General features: G+C 38.7%; 1 protein-coding gene across 1 annotated transcript in view; it reads right to left on the bottom strand.

Annotated features, from left to right (window-relative positions):
- The window catches only part of LOC128049504 (WD repeat-containing protein 19), a 169,530-nt gene that overhangs the window by 55,163 nt on the left and 98,015 nt on the right, over positions 1-16,352 (bottom strand). The window contains exons 15-22 of the mRNA XM_052641755.1: positions 16,146-16,261; positions 12,581-12,696; positions 9,160-9,240; positions 7,870-7,982; positions 7,428-7,601; positions 2,849-2,919; positions 1,977-2,149; positions 1,775-1,889 (exon numbers count right to left, since the gene is read on the bottom strand). Of these exons, the coding sequence (XP_052497715.1) occupies positions 1,775-1,889; positions 1,977-2,149; positions 2,849-2,919; positions 7,428-7,601; positions 7,870-7,982; positions 9,160-9,240; positions 12,581-12,696; positions 16,146-16,261 (959 nt within the window). The remainder of the gene's footprint in view (positions 1-1,774; positions 1,890-1,976; positions 2,150-2,848; positions 2,920-7,427; positions 7,602-7,869; positions 7,983-9,159; positions 9,241-12,580; positions 12,697-16,145; positions 16,262-16,352) is intronic.

Below are 16,352 nucleotides of genomic sequence, written 5' to 3'. Positions count from 1 at the left end.
ATGCCAAAGAATGCTCAAACTACTGCACAATTGCACTCATCTCACATGCTAGTAAAGTAATGCTCAAAATTCTGCAGGCCAGGCTTCAGCAATACGTGAACCATGAACTCCCTGATGTTCAAGCTGGTTTTAGAAAAGGCAGAAGAACCAGAGATCAAATTGCCAACATCCGCTGGATCCTGGAAAAAGCAAGAGAGTTCCAGAAAAACATTGATTTCTGCTTTTTTGACTATGCCAAAGCCTTTGACTGTGTGGATCACAATAAACTGTGGAAAATTCTGAGAGAGATGGGAATACCAGACCACCTGACCTGCCTTTTGAGAAATCTGTATGCAGGTCAGGAAGCAACAGTTAGAACTGGACATGGAATGACAGACTGGTTCCAAATAGGAAAAGGAGTACGTCAAGGCTGTATGTTGTCACCCTGCTTATTTAACTTATATGCAGAGTACATCATGAGGAACACTGGACTGGAAGAAACACAAGCTGAAATCAAGATTGCTGGGAGAAATATCATTAACCTCAGCTATGCAGATGACACCACCCTTATGGAAGAAAGTGAAGAGGAGCTAAAGATCCTCTTGATGAAAGTGAAAGAGGAGAGCAAAAAAGTTGGCTTAAAGCTCAACATTCAGAAAACAAAGATCATGGCATCTGGTCCCATCACTTCAAGGGAAACAGATGGGGAAACAGTAGAAACGGTGTCAGACTTTATGTTTTGGGGCTCCAAAATCACTGCAGATGGTGACGGCAGCCATGAAATTAAAAGACGCTTACTCCTTGGAAGAAAAGTTATGACCAACCTACCTAGATAGTATATTCAAAAGCAGAGACATTACTTTGCCGACTAAGGTCCGTCTAGTCAAGGCTGTAGTTTTTCCCGTAGTCATGTATGGATGTGAGAGTTGGACTGTGAAGAAGGCTGAGCGCCGAAGAATTGATGCGTTTGAACTGTGGTGTTGGAGAAGACTCTTGAGGGTCCCCTGGACTGCAAGGAGATCCAACCAGTCCATTCTGAAGGAGATCAGCCCTGGGATTTCTTTGGAAGGAATGATGCTAAAGCTGAAGCTCCAGTACTTTGGCCACCTCATGCGAAGAGTTGACTCATTGGAAAAGACTCTGATGCTGGGAGGGATTGGGGGCAGGAGGAGAAGGGGATGACCGAGGATGAGATGGCTGGAAGGCATCACGGACTCGATGGACGCGAGTGTGAGTGAACTCCAGGAGATGGTGATGGACAGGGAGGCCTGGCATGCTGTGATTCATGGGGTCGCAAAGAGTCGGACACGACTGAGCGACTGAACTGACTGAACTGAAGTACCTACCAGACCAACAGGTGCCTAAGAAAGACCAGGCGCAAAAGATCACATATTTTATTCCATGTAATTTTTCTCATAACCCTTTACAAGTAGAAGAATCTTCATTTTCCAGATGAGGAAACCAAGGCTCAGAGGGGTAAAGAATTTGTCTACAGTCACCCAGCTAAAAGGGGAAGAAGGGAATTTAAACCCAGGGCCCAATTCTAAAGAACACAATCTGCTCAGAATACCACAGTGTCTTCACAACAAAGATAAAGAACAAAACCTTTCCCAAAACTATGCAAAATTTTTAGAAGATTCGCAAAAAACCATTTAAGCTAAGAAAGAGATGTCTGAAGAAAAAGAAAGATTTGGTCTTAAAAGAAACTACTAGTGCTTCCCAAACAAACAAACAGACAAGACAAAAAAAAAACAAATTATATGTTAGATAAGAAAACAACTGGATTTAGACTTGCCATTCTCGCCAAGGACATAAAACCAAGCTCGATTATTCATTCCCACAGCCAGGTGATAAAGTCCCACTGCTACAAAGTTGGGCTCCACGGCGACAGAAACTGTGATTGGCAGTTCCTGTAACAGAGAAAAGGAGCAGTAGTGAATCAACTGTCAACACTGCATTAATTTTATTGACAAGTGAAGAGAACACTGTTTTTGTACTCCTTCAACAGGGTTGGCTACGGTGACTTCAAGGAGGGAGGTGAGGTATGCAATCCTGGTGCTGCAGGCATCTCCAAGGATGGGGAGCTTGGTCAGGAACACGTGCAGTGAGCCCCTCTGGGTGGACAGTGCCAGCAGCTGGCCATCATCTGTCCAGGACAAGGTGCCCAGCCCTGAAATGACGGAGCACATAAAGGATTATTTAAAAACAGATATGCTGTTACAAGAAACCAAGCACACTAAATATCTTCACTTAAGCTACCAGAGGCATAAAAATCTTCAAAGTTTTAAAAAAAATAGTGGACATAGCTTTTATTTTGACTAGGAGATTCATCATGGATTGGCTTATGAGCATGAGCCCCGATGCATTCAAAACTGGCTCAAAGGGAAATATATCAGAATTCAGATTTTGCAACTGGATTTGGGATAAAATACAACAGAAATCTTTGAGTCAAAGTATATTCACATCCTCCTAGTCAAGAAGTTTTTTTTTTGTTTTTAGTCACTGAGTCATTTCCAACTCTTTTGTGACCCCATGCACTGTAGCCAGCCAGGATCCTCTGTCCATGAGATTTCACAGGCAAGAGTAATGGAGTGGGTTGTCATTTCCTTCTCCAGGGCATCTTCGTGACCCAGGGATTGAATCTGCGCCTCCTGCAAAGGCAGGTGGATTCTTTACCACCGAGCCAACTGCGAAGCCCAGTCAAGGAGTATGACCCGACATAATTACTAATAAAGAGGCTACTTGAGGGAATTCTAGTGAAAGGTGTAAATTTGCTTCCTCCTACAATGAATGCAAACCATACGTTAACAAACACATTACTCTCTTACTAAAATGATCAAACGCCAACTTGCTTCAGAAAAATCAATACCTTTATGTTCATCATCCAGGCTGACTATAGCATACATGTCTCTTAATTCGGCCAAGTCATGGATTTTAATGCTGAAAAATAGAAAAAAAATATATATATATATATTTTAAATATGAGCACTAAGTTAAATTCAAGCAATTATAAGCTATGGAACAGGTCAGTGTTCTCCAAAAAGGGATGTACAGGAGGATCTATAGGGTTAAGGTAAAAAAATATTAAACTTTCCATATTTAATTATATTTTCTTTAAAATTTTTATTTGTTGATCAGGGGTGGGAGTGGGGCCCAGCTTAGTTCTTTGATCTACAGTCAGGAACAAGGAGGCTGAAGATCCTGAGGAAAAGTTTGAGTCAGAAAACTTTCCCCTGAGCAGTACTGATTATTGTAAAATGAAGCAGGTTTCTCTTTGCAATGTGTCCTCCCCTCCTCTCCCCCCATCCACTGCTCTAAGAGTTCCTTCCTACAAAAATAAGTGAGGTATAACAGAAAGATTTGGAAAGGCCTAGGTGGAAAGCTCTGAAAAGTGGAGGTATAATGTTACTTCAAAGGGTTATTGTGAAGGGTAAGTAGGCTTATGCAAGTGAAACCTGTGTAGCATGATGTTGGGACCTAATAGTGGTATTTCTTTCTTCCTGTCTCCCTTGCTCTCTCCTTCATTTGTCCCTTCTCCACCCTCCCAGTGCTTCTTCTTCATATATTTTCTGTTTTCATTTAATTAAATTTTTTATATAATTGTAGGTCCACATGTGACTGTAAGAAATAACAGAGAGAACCAAGAGCCCAGAAGTAAATCCACAATGGGAAAAAGACAGTCTATTCAGCAAGTGGCGCTGGGGAAGCTGGACAGCTGCACGTAGATCAGATGTTAGAGCACATCCTCAAAAGGGTGATGTGCACCCTTTTGTGCACACCACACACAAAAATAAACTCAAAATGGCTTAAAGACAAATCTAAGACAAGATAGTAGAAAACTCTTAGAAGGGAACATCGGCAAAACATTCTCTGACATAAATCGTATCAATGTTTTCTTAGGTCAGTCTAGCAAGGCAATAGAAATAAAAGTGAAAATAAACAAATGGGATTTAATCAAAATTAACAAAATTTGGCACAGCAAAGGAGACCATTAAAAAAAAAACCAACAACGAAAAGAACTTACAGAATGGGAGAAAGTATTTGCAAATGATGCGACAGACAAGGGCTTAATCTCCAAAATATATAAACAGCTCATACAGCTCAACAAAAAAACCAAACAACCCAATTGAAAAATGAGCAGAAGACTTTAATGGACATTTTTCCAAAGACAACATACAGATGGCCAGTAGGCACATAAAAATGTACCCTCGACTGAGTTGCTTCCTATGTTCCAAGTCGTCAAATTTCTGAGTATAAAGATGTTTGTAGTATTGCTTTGTTAGTGGTTTTCAGATCTGTAGTGAAACTTCTATTTCACTCATGATATTGGTGAACTGTATTCTATTTTCGTCATCCTTGCTAGAGATTTATCAATTTTCCCCCCAAACCCCTAGCTTTTAAATTTTTTCCCTGTTTTCAATTTCTGCTCTTTGTTACTTTCTTCCTTCTGCTCTGGGCTTGTTTTGCTCTTTCTAGTTTTTTGAGATAGGAACATTGATAATTGATTAGATGTCTTTTCTCTTTCCTCTATATCAATTTAGTACTATAAATTTTCTTCTCAGCACTGTTTTTGCTGCCTGAAATAGATATTGCTATGTACATCTATTGAAGATTGAAGACAGGAGCAGAAGGGGACAACAGAGAATGAGATGGTTGGATGGCATCACCAACTCAATGGATGTGAGTTTGAGCAAGCTCTGGGAGATGGTGAAGAATAGGGAAGCCTGGCATGCATGGGGTCACAAAGAGTTGGACACTACTGAGTGACTGAACAACAAATGTACATTTCCATTTTCACTCAGTTCTATGTATTTTCTAGTTTACTTTTACTCTTTGACCCATGAATTGTTTGGAAGTAGGCTAATGTCTAAGTACACAGAGAATTTCCTGTTGTTACCAATTTCAAGTGTGATTACATGATGGCTTAACACATTTTGTATGATTTCAATTTGTTGAGGTTTGTTTCACACTCCAGGATATGGTCTACACTGGTGAATGCTCCATGGGTGTCTGGAAAAAATGTGTACTCTGTTGTTGCTGGGTGGAGTGTTCTGTAGATGTCTGCTAGGTCTAGTTGGTTTATAGTGTTATCCAAGTCTGTTGAGAGTTTAACTAAGTTACACCATGATATAGCTGCCCTGGCATCTATTTTGTTTGGCCAAATGGCCTGCAGTGATCTTAAATGAACACTAGTCCCTTTATGAACATGCATGCCCTCTTCCATAGCAGCCCACGGTCATAAACAAATATAAGTTCCTGATGTGATTTCACCAGTAGCCTTGTGACCAACACCTTCACTTTATCTACTGTTATTTTCCGTTTCTATTGCCTTCCTTTTATTTTTGACATTCCAAGTTTCATTCTGTCATCTGTTATCTCCTATCTGAAGAACCTCCTTCAGTAGTTCTTTTAGAGGAGGCCCACTGGCAGTAAATTCTCTTCATTTTCCTTCATCTGAGAATGTTTATTTCACCTTCATTACTGATTGCTATTTTTACGGGATATAGATGGAAGTTTGGTTGACGATTCTTTTCTTTCAGCAATTTAAGAGTGTTAGGAGTTTCCTCCTGGTCACTACGGTTTACGGTGAGAAATCTGCTGTCATTCAAAATGTTCTCTTTCAAACCTTTTCTTTGCCTTTAGTTTTTAGCAGTTTAACCATGATGAGTCTGGGCCTAGATTTCTTTGGATTTATCCTTTTGGGGGTTTGCTGAGCTTGTATAATATATAGGTTGTCTTTTGTCAAACATGAGATGCTTCCAACCTTTATTTTTGAGATTTTAATGACACAAATGTTACACATTTTGGTAGTTTCAAGGTCCCTGAGGCTGTTTTTTTAAAAAATCTTTTCCTCTGTGTTCAGAATGGGTATTTCTATTCATCTATCTTTAAGTTCACCAACTCTTTTACTGTGATTTCTATTCTGATATTACACACACTGTATTAATTTTATTTTTTCAGTTCTAGAATTGCCATTTGGTTCTTCTTTATAGGTTCCATTTTTCCCCCCCCTGAGGTTATGTTTCAGTCTGTTTTGAGAATGCTGTTACCTTTTGGAACATTTTTATAATAGCTGCTACACGCATCACCTCAGCACTGGGGTCCTTTGATTGTCTTTTCTCAAGTCAGTCAAAATTTTCCTGATTCTTCATGTGTCAAGCAAATTGGGGTTATATTCTGGACAGTTTGACAATTATGTTATGAGACTCTGTCTTGTTTAAATCCCACGGAAGAAGTTAAATTTTTTTTTTTAAGGAGGCAATTGGCCCAGTTGGGTTCGGGCCACACATTTCGACCAGCCTTCTGTGGGCTATGATTTCAATGTCTGTTCCACTTCCAAACCCTTTGCAGTGGTATTCAGGTATGTCCTTGTATGGTCCACTCAGTGGCCAGTACAGGACCTGGGCTATGGTCTATCCCTTAGTTCAGTTCTCAAAGTCTTTGTCAGGCACGTAGGATATGACACACACACAAAGCTCAGAGATGAACCTGGGACTTCATAAGTATCTTTGTAGGATTACTTTCCAGAGTTCCTCCTTCTCTAGGACCTCCCAGGTATATCAGAATATACCTGGACTTCCCCTTGTTGGTCTTCCAGCACAAAAGCTGGGCTCTAGTTATTCTCCTTTGGTCTCCCTACAACTGCACCGGCAGCCAAGCAGAGAAAGGACAGAGAGAAAAATAAACAGCGGGGGTATGCCCCATCTTCTTGGGACCACAGTTCCCCCAACTGGAGAGGAAGGTTAGCTTCCTTCAGGGTTTCAGGTGCCTGTGGGTCCTTGCTGTCACTGCCATGGTGGACCGCTTGATGGCTAGGGCACGAAAGAACAAAGAAGGGGGGGGAAAAAAGAGAAAATTGAGGGATTTCCCCAACTTAGTTTGAGTGTTAGGAGTTCTCTTTACTGAAAGTTCAGCCAGAACTAAAGGGCTTCTTTCAGAGCTCTGTCTGTCTCTGCTCCAGTGCTTACGTCCAGGTCTCAGGCTGCCTTGAGTCCTGGCTGAGACCAGAAGACACACAGGAGACTCACTGCTGGCTCAGTGGTACTTCAAATGCGGGCTTTCTTCTCCAATCTGCCTGCTAGTATTTACTTTTCAGAATCCTTACATAGTTGTTTCATGAGTTCTCTTCAGGTTTTATGGCTGTATTTGGTGAGAGAGACAGGGTCAAGGGTACTTACTCCCTGTTACCCAGAAGTGCCCATTTTATTTTTATGACTGATTTTAAAGTATACTCCATTTTAGGTTTTGTATCCGGTACACATTTAGTATTTTAGGTTTTACCCTGAGTGTTCAAGGCAAAGGTAAAGGTATCTTAGAAATTTTCAACTGCAAATATGTTCCAATAGTGCAAGTATGGTGGATAGATGAACATTAGTTAACAACATCTTGTTGAATCTCTTGACTATTCCTTAAATAAGCTTTCCTAGGAATACGTGAATATAACTTACCAGTTATCACCACACGTAGCAGCTTTGTTAAGGGTCTGTGATACTGCAATACTGGTTAGATTGTCTTTATGGTCATGAGCCTGAAATATCTCTTGACCGATCTCTCGAATATGAGTGGAAATGACCACAAAATTTCCACGAGAAAAACCAATCATGATGTAGCCATCACCGTACCTACAGCAACAAAGGCAGTAATACAGTAAAAGGAAGATTAACTGTCATTTGCAATACAGGAATAAAAAAGTACCTTAACATTAAGGAAATAGAGAATATCATTTATCAAGGGCCTATTTGCCAGATAACATGCTAGGTAGTTTCACATGTTAAGTCTCAGACTGCAATCCAGAAAATGTCACATAGAGGAGTGAAAATGCTACAGACAAAAAAGAAACACATTATAATTAGTAAGGAAAAACTCTGTGTATTGTGCTTCTGTACATACCAGCTGTAGCAGACAATGTTGCCATAGTGTTGCTGAAACTCCATATCAACTGGGTTATCTGGTTCATTCAGATTAAAAAGAAACAAAGTTTTCTTGCCAACCACTACACTTATCTGCCAAAAATAGGAATTATGAGAGGAATGTTCAGTACTTCATGAAAAGACTAATAAGCAAATTCAAATAGCATAAACTTAATTTAGAAAAACAACTGAGCCAAATTTAGTGTTAAATGTTATAAATTAATAAGGAAACAACGTGACTAACTCAACACATTTGTACCATTTTCCTAAAATGTAATCTGGGAAGGATCCTTGGGTTTACACATACCCAATATACCCTTGGAAGTATACTAAAATAGCTCGATGGAATAACTTTTTAAAATTCTCTGTACCTCTAATAAGAGTACCGTGCAGTACAAGAAGGTAAGTGTGACACAGTTCCATTGGAATTAAACTCACATTCAGAGTATAGCAACTCTTCTACCCTAAGGCCATCTGATTTTGATTCTGAACCACGTGGGACTACCTGTCCACACCTGTGTGGATAATCTAGCTCAGCTTTTTATATCATCACTTTTTCCATCACCGCAGGGCACTGGTCAATGTGGCTAGACTAGTTTCCCTGTTACCCACAGGCCAATACTAAACTGTAATTCTCAGCTGAGCGTGTAACTGTATTGAGACAGAAGAGTACATTACCAATTTGGGCTCACTAAGGGTAATGGATATATATATATATATATATATATATATATATATATAAACAGAAACACTTTGGTATATTTCCTTGCGTTGAAGATGCTATCGGTTATGAGTCATTATCAATATAACATCTTTTTAAGAAATAAAGAAAAACATTACTTCATTAAATATATTCTGGTTGACTGTGAAAACCATCTGGACTTCAGAATGTTAAAATGTGGCAGGGAAAATAAATCTAAGGTGTTAAAAAAATAAAACCAGTAATTTCTGGCATTCTGGTCCCCATATCTGAAAAGAATGAAAAAATCTGAAAGATACAGAAATCAATACTCTTGTTTTTCAAGGCGCCCCCACTGTTTTTGCTACCATACGGAGAGCAACAACAGTGCTACAGGACGCTGTCTTCAACTGTTTTGATGTTAGGTGGCAGCAGAAACAACATTTAGGCCTGAGAAACTGGGGTCTATGTTGGTTTAATAAGTGATGCACCATAATTATTTTAATGGAGATTCTGAACCATCCCAGAAAAGGAGACAGTATATCCTACAAAATTACCAAAATAAGTTGGGCCTGGATTTAGAACACTTACTGTGCTTTCAGCAGCGGAGGTTCGGTCATTAGTCTTCATCATGGAAAACTGCATGTCACTAGGCTCCGATCTCACTGGTATCTGTGGAGATGAACACAGTATCACCATGAATAAACCCCACATCCAAATTCCATTAACAAAACAGGGAACTTGCTTTCATTTCTGAATACGTTGGACTGAATAACCTGAACATCCCACTGCTACAAAGTTCTAGAAATTCAGGATGAAACTGAACATGTATCTTATTAAATGGCTAAGATAAGCCTGAAAGAAGGTAAGGAAGATTTCTGTGGCCCATAGGCAAAGATCAAACTGAAAAGCAAAGTGAGTGCAGGAACTGATGCTCCAGATATCTGGCTGATAAAGAGAGATGATAATGAACCCATTTGACTCGAGCTTTTCAAATCAGTTTCCCTCCTATACTCATTGTGGTCTAAGGTCCAAAGTTATACTCTGAGTGGTCTAGAAACTCCCTGCAGTGTTCAGCAAAAACAAATCTAAAGCCTCTTTCTTCCAAGGCTGCAAACAACTTCCTATAGTAGATGAGCTCCCAATTCAAAACGAGAAAATTCATAAGCAATGTACCAAGAGCAAGGGTCAGCAGATCTAAAAAGAACAAAATTATCGGAAAAAGATCATAAAATACTTTAAAAATGATTACAAACATAAAAGACTCATAAATAGAAGAAAAGACAACACTTTCTTTAAAAGTCCAAGCAGGTTTTAAAAAAGAACTACAAAGTACTTTCCACCAATAAAAATTAGGGTCATTACAATGGGAAGGACTGATGGGATAGAAGATTAGATGTATTTGAAGAATAAGTGAACTGATTTGTGGAAATTATCCTGAAGATTGCACAGAGTGACAAAAAGAAACTATTAAAGAGAGATTAAGAGACATCAGATGGTCAAACATATGTCTAACAGTTGCTGCAGAAAGAGAAGAGCAAGGGCAAGAGGCAAATTTCAAGTAGACAATGACTAAGAATTTTTCAGAACTGACGAATGACAGCAATCTTCAGATTTAGGAAGCAAGACAAGCAGGATAAATAAAAAATAAATCCACATGAGTAACGATGGTGTGCTTTGCAGAATAGCCAAGTATAAGCAATCCGGAGAAAATACCAGATGAAACAATACTTACAATGTATGCTTTGTTTACTAAATTACAACTTTAGTATGTCATATTCTGGAAGCATAATTCTTGGGATTAAAAATGGGAGATAGTTATCTTGTATGTAAATAACAGCTCAGTGGTAGAGGCTTCCTGAGATGTTAGATGTGGAATAGTATTCTAAGGTCATGTCTTGATTTCGGTGAAGAAAAAAATGCCGGTATCTACTGATGATGTCTGGTATGGACACAAGAGCTGGGCCTGTAGTATTAGAATTCTAAAGGATACCAATACAGATTGATGAAAATTACAAGGTTTCTAGAAACTATTTTTATAGCAATGCCTTCCCTAAGAATCACTGGAATCACGCTGAGTTACTTCTACCTCAGTTTCAAAGCTTTCCAGATATTAGAACCAACTTTCCTCTTCAGACTTCTGCAAATTCTCAAAGCCCAAATTTTCAGTCATTCCAGTCTTGAACGAGCCATAGTAAGTTTTTCCTCTTATCTTTGTTCTGTTCTGCTTGGAGTGAATGACAGCAACTGATAAAAGTCTTCCAATATCCTCTATAACAAGTTTTAGCAGGGTACATGGTCACCTAGGGAGACTAAATTTGCAGCTTTCCATGGCAGCACTTAGGTTTGACCATATGACTAGGTTCATGTGATATGAATGGCAGGAATGACTGCATCTCCCAGATCAGGTAGCTTACAATTTCTTGCACTCCACTTCTCTTTTTCCTTTCCCTGGGGCTGAAATGCAGATGTGGTGCTAATGAGGGCAAAACACCCTAATAAATGGCAAAACAGTAAGATGCAAGGAAGGGTGGGGAAGGAGAGAAGGGGGACTTTACACAACCTGGAGAAGCAGAGATACACAGATGCTTACCTCTGTTGTATGATAAAATGAAGGAGGAAAAAGCCACCCGAACTACTATATTCTTAAGAGTCCTTGTCATTTTGGGTCTCTGTTACAATAGTTTAGCCTTCACCCTTGACTGATTTAGATCTTCTCTCTTACAAATTCACAACCCAACATTCATTTATCTCCTCTATCTCACAAATGCTACAGGGTTTGTAGGCTATATCACACATTTGACAATCATATAAGGTACATGTGTTTTATCATGATTAGTTTTCTCTTCCTGAGAGAAGGGGGCCTATGGCAGGCAGCCTCTAGGATGGTCCACAATGGTCCTCGCCTCCTGGTTTTTATGCCCTAGTGCGATTGCCACCCAGACCCTGAGTATGTGCTGAGCCTAGTGACTCACTTCTAGAGAACAGAATATGGCAAAAATAATTCTGAGATCAGGTTATTTATTAAGAGGTTATGGCTTAAGTCTTGAATGACTATTCTCATTCTCTTGCCAGCAGCTTTGTTGTGAGATATGCTATGGATAGATACATGTGGCTATAAAATAAGGCAGGCTTCCAGTCAATAGTGAGAGGAGCTAAGCCCTGAGCCTAACAGCCTGCATTTCAACAACCACATGAGCTTGGAAATAGACTTGTCCCTAGTCAAGACTTCAGATAAGACTGCAGTCCAGACTGCTAAAATGACCGCAGCCTTGTGAGAGACCCTGAGGCAGAAGCACTCAGCTTAGCTGTGTCTGCACTACTCACCCACAAAAATGGCAAAGCAGCATCTGTTATTTTAAACTGCTAAGTTTCAGGGGTAATTTGTTATGCAGCAATAAATAGCTAATGAAGGACCTATTAATGTAAAACTAGCAGTATTCAAAGAATGTGTCAGTCACTATTGCTCTAGAAATACTAAATAAACCATAAGCCAAGTCATCCGAATTGAAATTTTGCCACTGGTAAGATTATATCGCTATGGGCAATACATATTCCCTTAATCATGGGAAATTTGAACAGCAGTAAAATTTAATCCTAAAATTAAATTTAACTAGGATTAGTTTGGAACCAATTTAACATATCAGCTAAAGGAGTAGGCTTTAGAATCAGGCAGATCTGGCTGAGTCCAGTGGTTAAGATTTACATTGTAAATACCCATATAAAATAAGAGATATTCACAAATATAATGGTTGATTATAACCACAGAGCTGATAATCCAAGCTAACACTAGCCAACGGGAAGTGTACAAAGGAGGAAATTTGGACAAAGTATTTGTATTAAAAGAAAAATGTCCTAGTACATAAAAAGAAAAAACTTGATGTTTAGAATATGAAGTTATTGTAAACATCTCTCATAGAGATTTTAAAATTTTATAGGTCAGTTTGATCGACAAACTTTATTTTGGAGGGAAATCTGAACACAGCAAGTCAAAGAGATGTTACTGTATTACCTGTCTTATTGTGTCACCTTCCTGATTACTAACTGTAATCATTTTATCTTCACCACCTAAAGCAAGCATGTTTTCTGCATTCCAACATCCACATGTGATTCTCTTAGTATGTTTTCCTGCAAAAGAGATGATTTTTGTACATATTGATTTCTCAAAAAAAAATTTTTACAAAATCTGTGATGGTAATTTCAAAGTTAGATAATATACTATGGAAATTAAACAAACAAGGAATTTAAAATCTCAAAGCAGTTTAGTGTCTAAGCAGCCTTATTTAAAACAGTTTATAACAAGTTTTAAATCAAGATAATTGTATATAAGGGCAATCCTATTTTCCAGCTTTTTATGTGAATATGAGCATAGGTCCTAACATAAAAAGATATCCCACCCCTTGACAAGTTTGTTTGTTTAACCATATAACAAGACCTATCACAGTAATGTCTTAAAAGAAGTAAATCTCAAAGCACTGAAGTTATCTTTATTATATTCAGCTTTATGATGTGGGAGACCCTTGGCATAAGCCAAATCAACATCACAATTTTGATTATTTGTATATAACTAAAAGATATACAGTGATTCATAACAATATTGAGGTACAAATTTGAATGCACTTTAGTGAGAGTTATGTTAAGAACTGAGTCATTTAGCTAGTGAAGGATATTAGAGAGCCACTAAGTAACAGAATGCTTTTAAATTAAGCAATCTAGTCAGTGCAAAAACTACATTTTGGGGTGGAAATTACATGACTTGGCACCAGGTATTCGTTAAAGGTCCTAGAATAGATAAATACTCAAGAGCCTCAAGGTTAAGTATACAGTTTCCGGAGGCAGGCTGCCTATTTTGAGTAAGTGGCTCCACTACTTATCACAAATCCTTGGGTAAGTTAATGTTTCTATTCCTTAGTTACACTGTCCAAAAACTGGGAATAACAGTAGAAGCTATCTCACAGGGTTGGGGATCAAATGAGCTAAAGCACTCAGAAGAGTGCCAGCCATACAGGAAATGCTATATAAGTGTTAGCTATTTTAGCTGTTATTGAGACAGAGATCATGCTTATTTTATTCCTTGTACCCCTTATTGAACCTAATACAGTATCTCTGCAGAAAGCAGGCTCTAAATAAATAGTTATTAAGTCAGTAGACCCTGAAGCAAGAGTGTGTCCAGTGTGTTAGAGGCTCAGCTAGGAGAACAGTGTGGTGGGAGGCCAGAAAGTAACGAAAGGTAACTAAGAGATGAAATCACAGTTTTCAAGGGCCAGGTCATAGAGGGCTTGGCTAGCCATTGTAAGGATTCTGACTTTGATCTCGGGTGACACGAAGAGCCACTGGAGAGTTCTGAGCAGAAGGTTCACTCGGGCTTCTGAGTTGATAATATTATTATAGCAGGGCAAGAGTTGAAGCAGGGAGACCAGTTAAGAGATTGCAGAGATGCAGAAGATGTCTCAGCTCCACACCATGGTGGTGGTGGTACTGGTAGAGGTGATGAGACCAGTTGATTCTGGACATATTTGGAGGTAGATCCTGTAAGATTTTCTGGCACAATTGGTATAGAGGGTATGAGGAAGATAAGAGTCAGGATAACAGTAAGATTTGGCTTAAACGTCCAAGAGGATGAAAAGATACCAATGATGAGAGGGAACAGCTGCATGGTTTGGTGATATCAAATCTGAAGTATTTACTAGAAATTTCACTGGAGCTCTTGAGTAAGCAATTGCTTGCATGAGTTTAGAGTCTGGAAGAGACAAACATGGGACTACAGAGGGAACATTTCAAACCAGGAGACCAGAGCACAAAAATGAAGGGAACATTCAGAGAAGAGACTGGAATATAGGAAATTTTGCTGATCATAGATTAAGAGATTTAGGTAGTGCAATGGAACGGGGGTGTCCAAAGTAACAGGTATTAGAAGGGATAAAGGAGTACGTTAAGAGAGGTGGAAAGATGCCAAGGACAAACTTCATCCTACACTCAGGACAGAGAGAAGAAAATCTCTCCATTTCTTCCAGTGCTCAGAACTCAGGTTAACATCAGCGATAACAGTTAACATTTTCGTGTGCTTACTTAACAGTGTTCTGGGCAGGTATTGACTCATTTAATTAATATTAACTTACAGGAATATACCACAGTTACTGAAATGTGAATCATGTTATTGGGAAACTGGCAATATTAAGTAAACTGTGGTCAATGAAATTCATGCGTATTAGAATCATGCAAACTGAGGATTGCCTGTATCTAACCCAGTTCTAGGAAAGAAATCAGAGCGAGATGTAACAAGGGAACAGATATTTAGTTACTGTAAAAACCACCTGCTGATTGTGCATTTGTGCAGCTGCTTCTGGAAGTGAAATGCTTTGGTTTTAGAAAAGTAAATTATTTCAGAGGAAAAAAAAGCACACCTACAAATCACAACAAACTCTGAAAGAGGCAGTGAAAGGGCCTAAAATGTACAACTAACCTGAATATTTTCAGGTCTATTTTACACAGTTAATAAATTAGACTGAATTAGAATCAATATTCATATTAAATACAAAGATCACATATAAAATCATGTACATATGAACAAATAATGACACAAAATAATCATGTTTTGACATGATTATTTTCTTATTACCTCAAGTGTTAAGCTATCTAAGGACTGTAAGTTAACTGGTAGGACATGCCTATAAAAGAAGTGGGATACAGAAAATGCCTACTGAAGTCAACAAATTAATTTACATGGTGAAAGCTGATTTTTTAGTTCAATTTTTCAAATGGATCAATGATGTAACTGTACAGCTAGAGTGCTAAAAACACCCATATGAAAGATATACCTATATGTGAAAATAATTTGAAATGAATAAGTGTCTTTAACTGAAAAGCACTTTCTCAAGTATTCTGTGGGCACTATTATCTCCAGCACTTAACTCTTCCATTAGCAGTAGATTATACTGGCCACTTGTATGTAATTAAGCCTACCCATTTCACCCCTCACCAGCATGATGTTACAACAATTGAAAAAAATCAATACTATTTCCTTCAGGTAGTCAGATGCTAAGTGCTCAGAGGCTGGGGGAATCAAAGAGGCTGAATCAAGAAGGTCAAAGAAGGAATAAATACACATACCCTCCAGTCATATACCCTGAGGTAAAAATAACTCCTAGTTCACTCCCAGATTAAATTAGTGACTGGAGAGAGTGAAGGGTCAGAATTAGGAATATGGATATACTCTGTCCAAGAAGTGGCCAAATGTTTTAGCCCATCTACTAACGTGTTGATAGGCACATGAGCTACTCCACACCAGAGGCATAATCTGGGTGAGAAAGGGACAGATGGAAATCATGCTGTTAATGTACTGGTGTCCAGAGGCACAGGCTCACCCACCTTACCGCAACCTGTTCTATGTAACTTGGGAAGTTCTTAGTAGGTAGTGAAGATGGATCTTCTAGTTAGACAGAGGTATGGCTTGACAAGGGAAGTCAATTTTAAACTACAAAATTTCCCCTGCAATATCAGGGAAACCTGAGGTGATAAAATTTACGTTTATGTTAAAGCATCCCAAATATTTAGCAGTGTTTCCAGCTGTAACCTACCAATGACAGGAATCTTTCGAGATGTCTGATGATTATAAATTAGCAAATTTCCTTTAACAGTTCCAACGGCCAGGAAACTTCCAAATTTTGACCAAAGAAGGAAAGACAATTGATCCCTGTAACATTAAGATATAAATTACTAAACAATTTACAACCACAACCTCCTAAGCAGTCCTTTTAAAAAGTGCTTCATGAATTTCATGAATA

Source organism: Budorcas taxicolor, chromosome 6 (assembly GCF_023091745.1).
Source record: "Budorcas taxicolor isolate Tak-1 chromosome 6, Takin1.1, whole genome shotgun sequence".
Taxonomy (NCBI): domain Eukaryota; kingdom Metazoa; phylum Chordata; class Mammalia; order Artiodactyla; family Bovidae; genus Budorcas; species Budorcas taxicolor.
The sequence above is the reverse complement of the archived record's forward strand: the minus strand, read 5'-3'. Positions and strand labels throughout refer to the sequence as shown.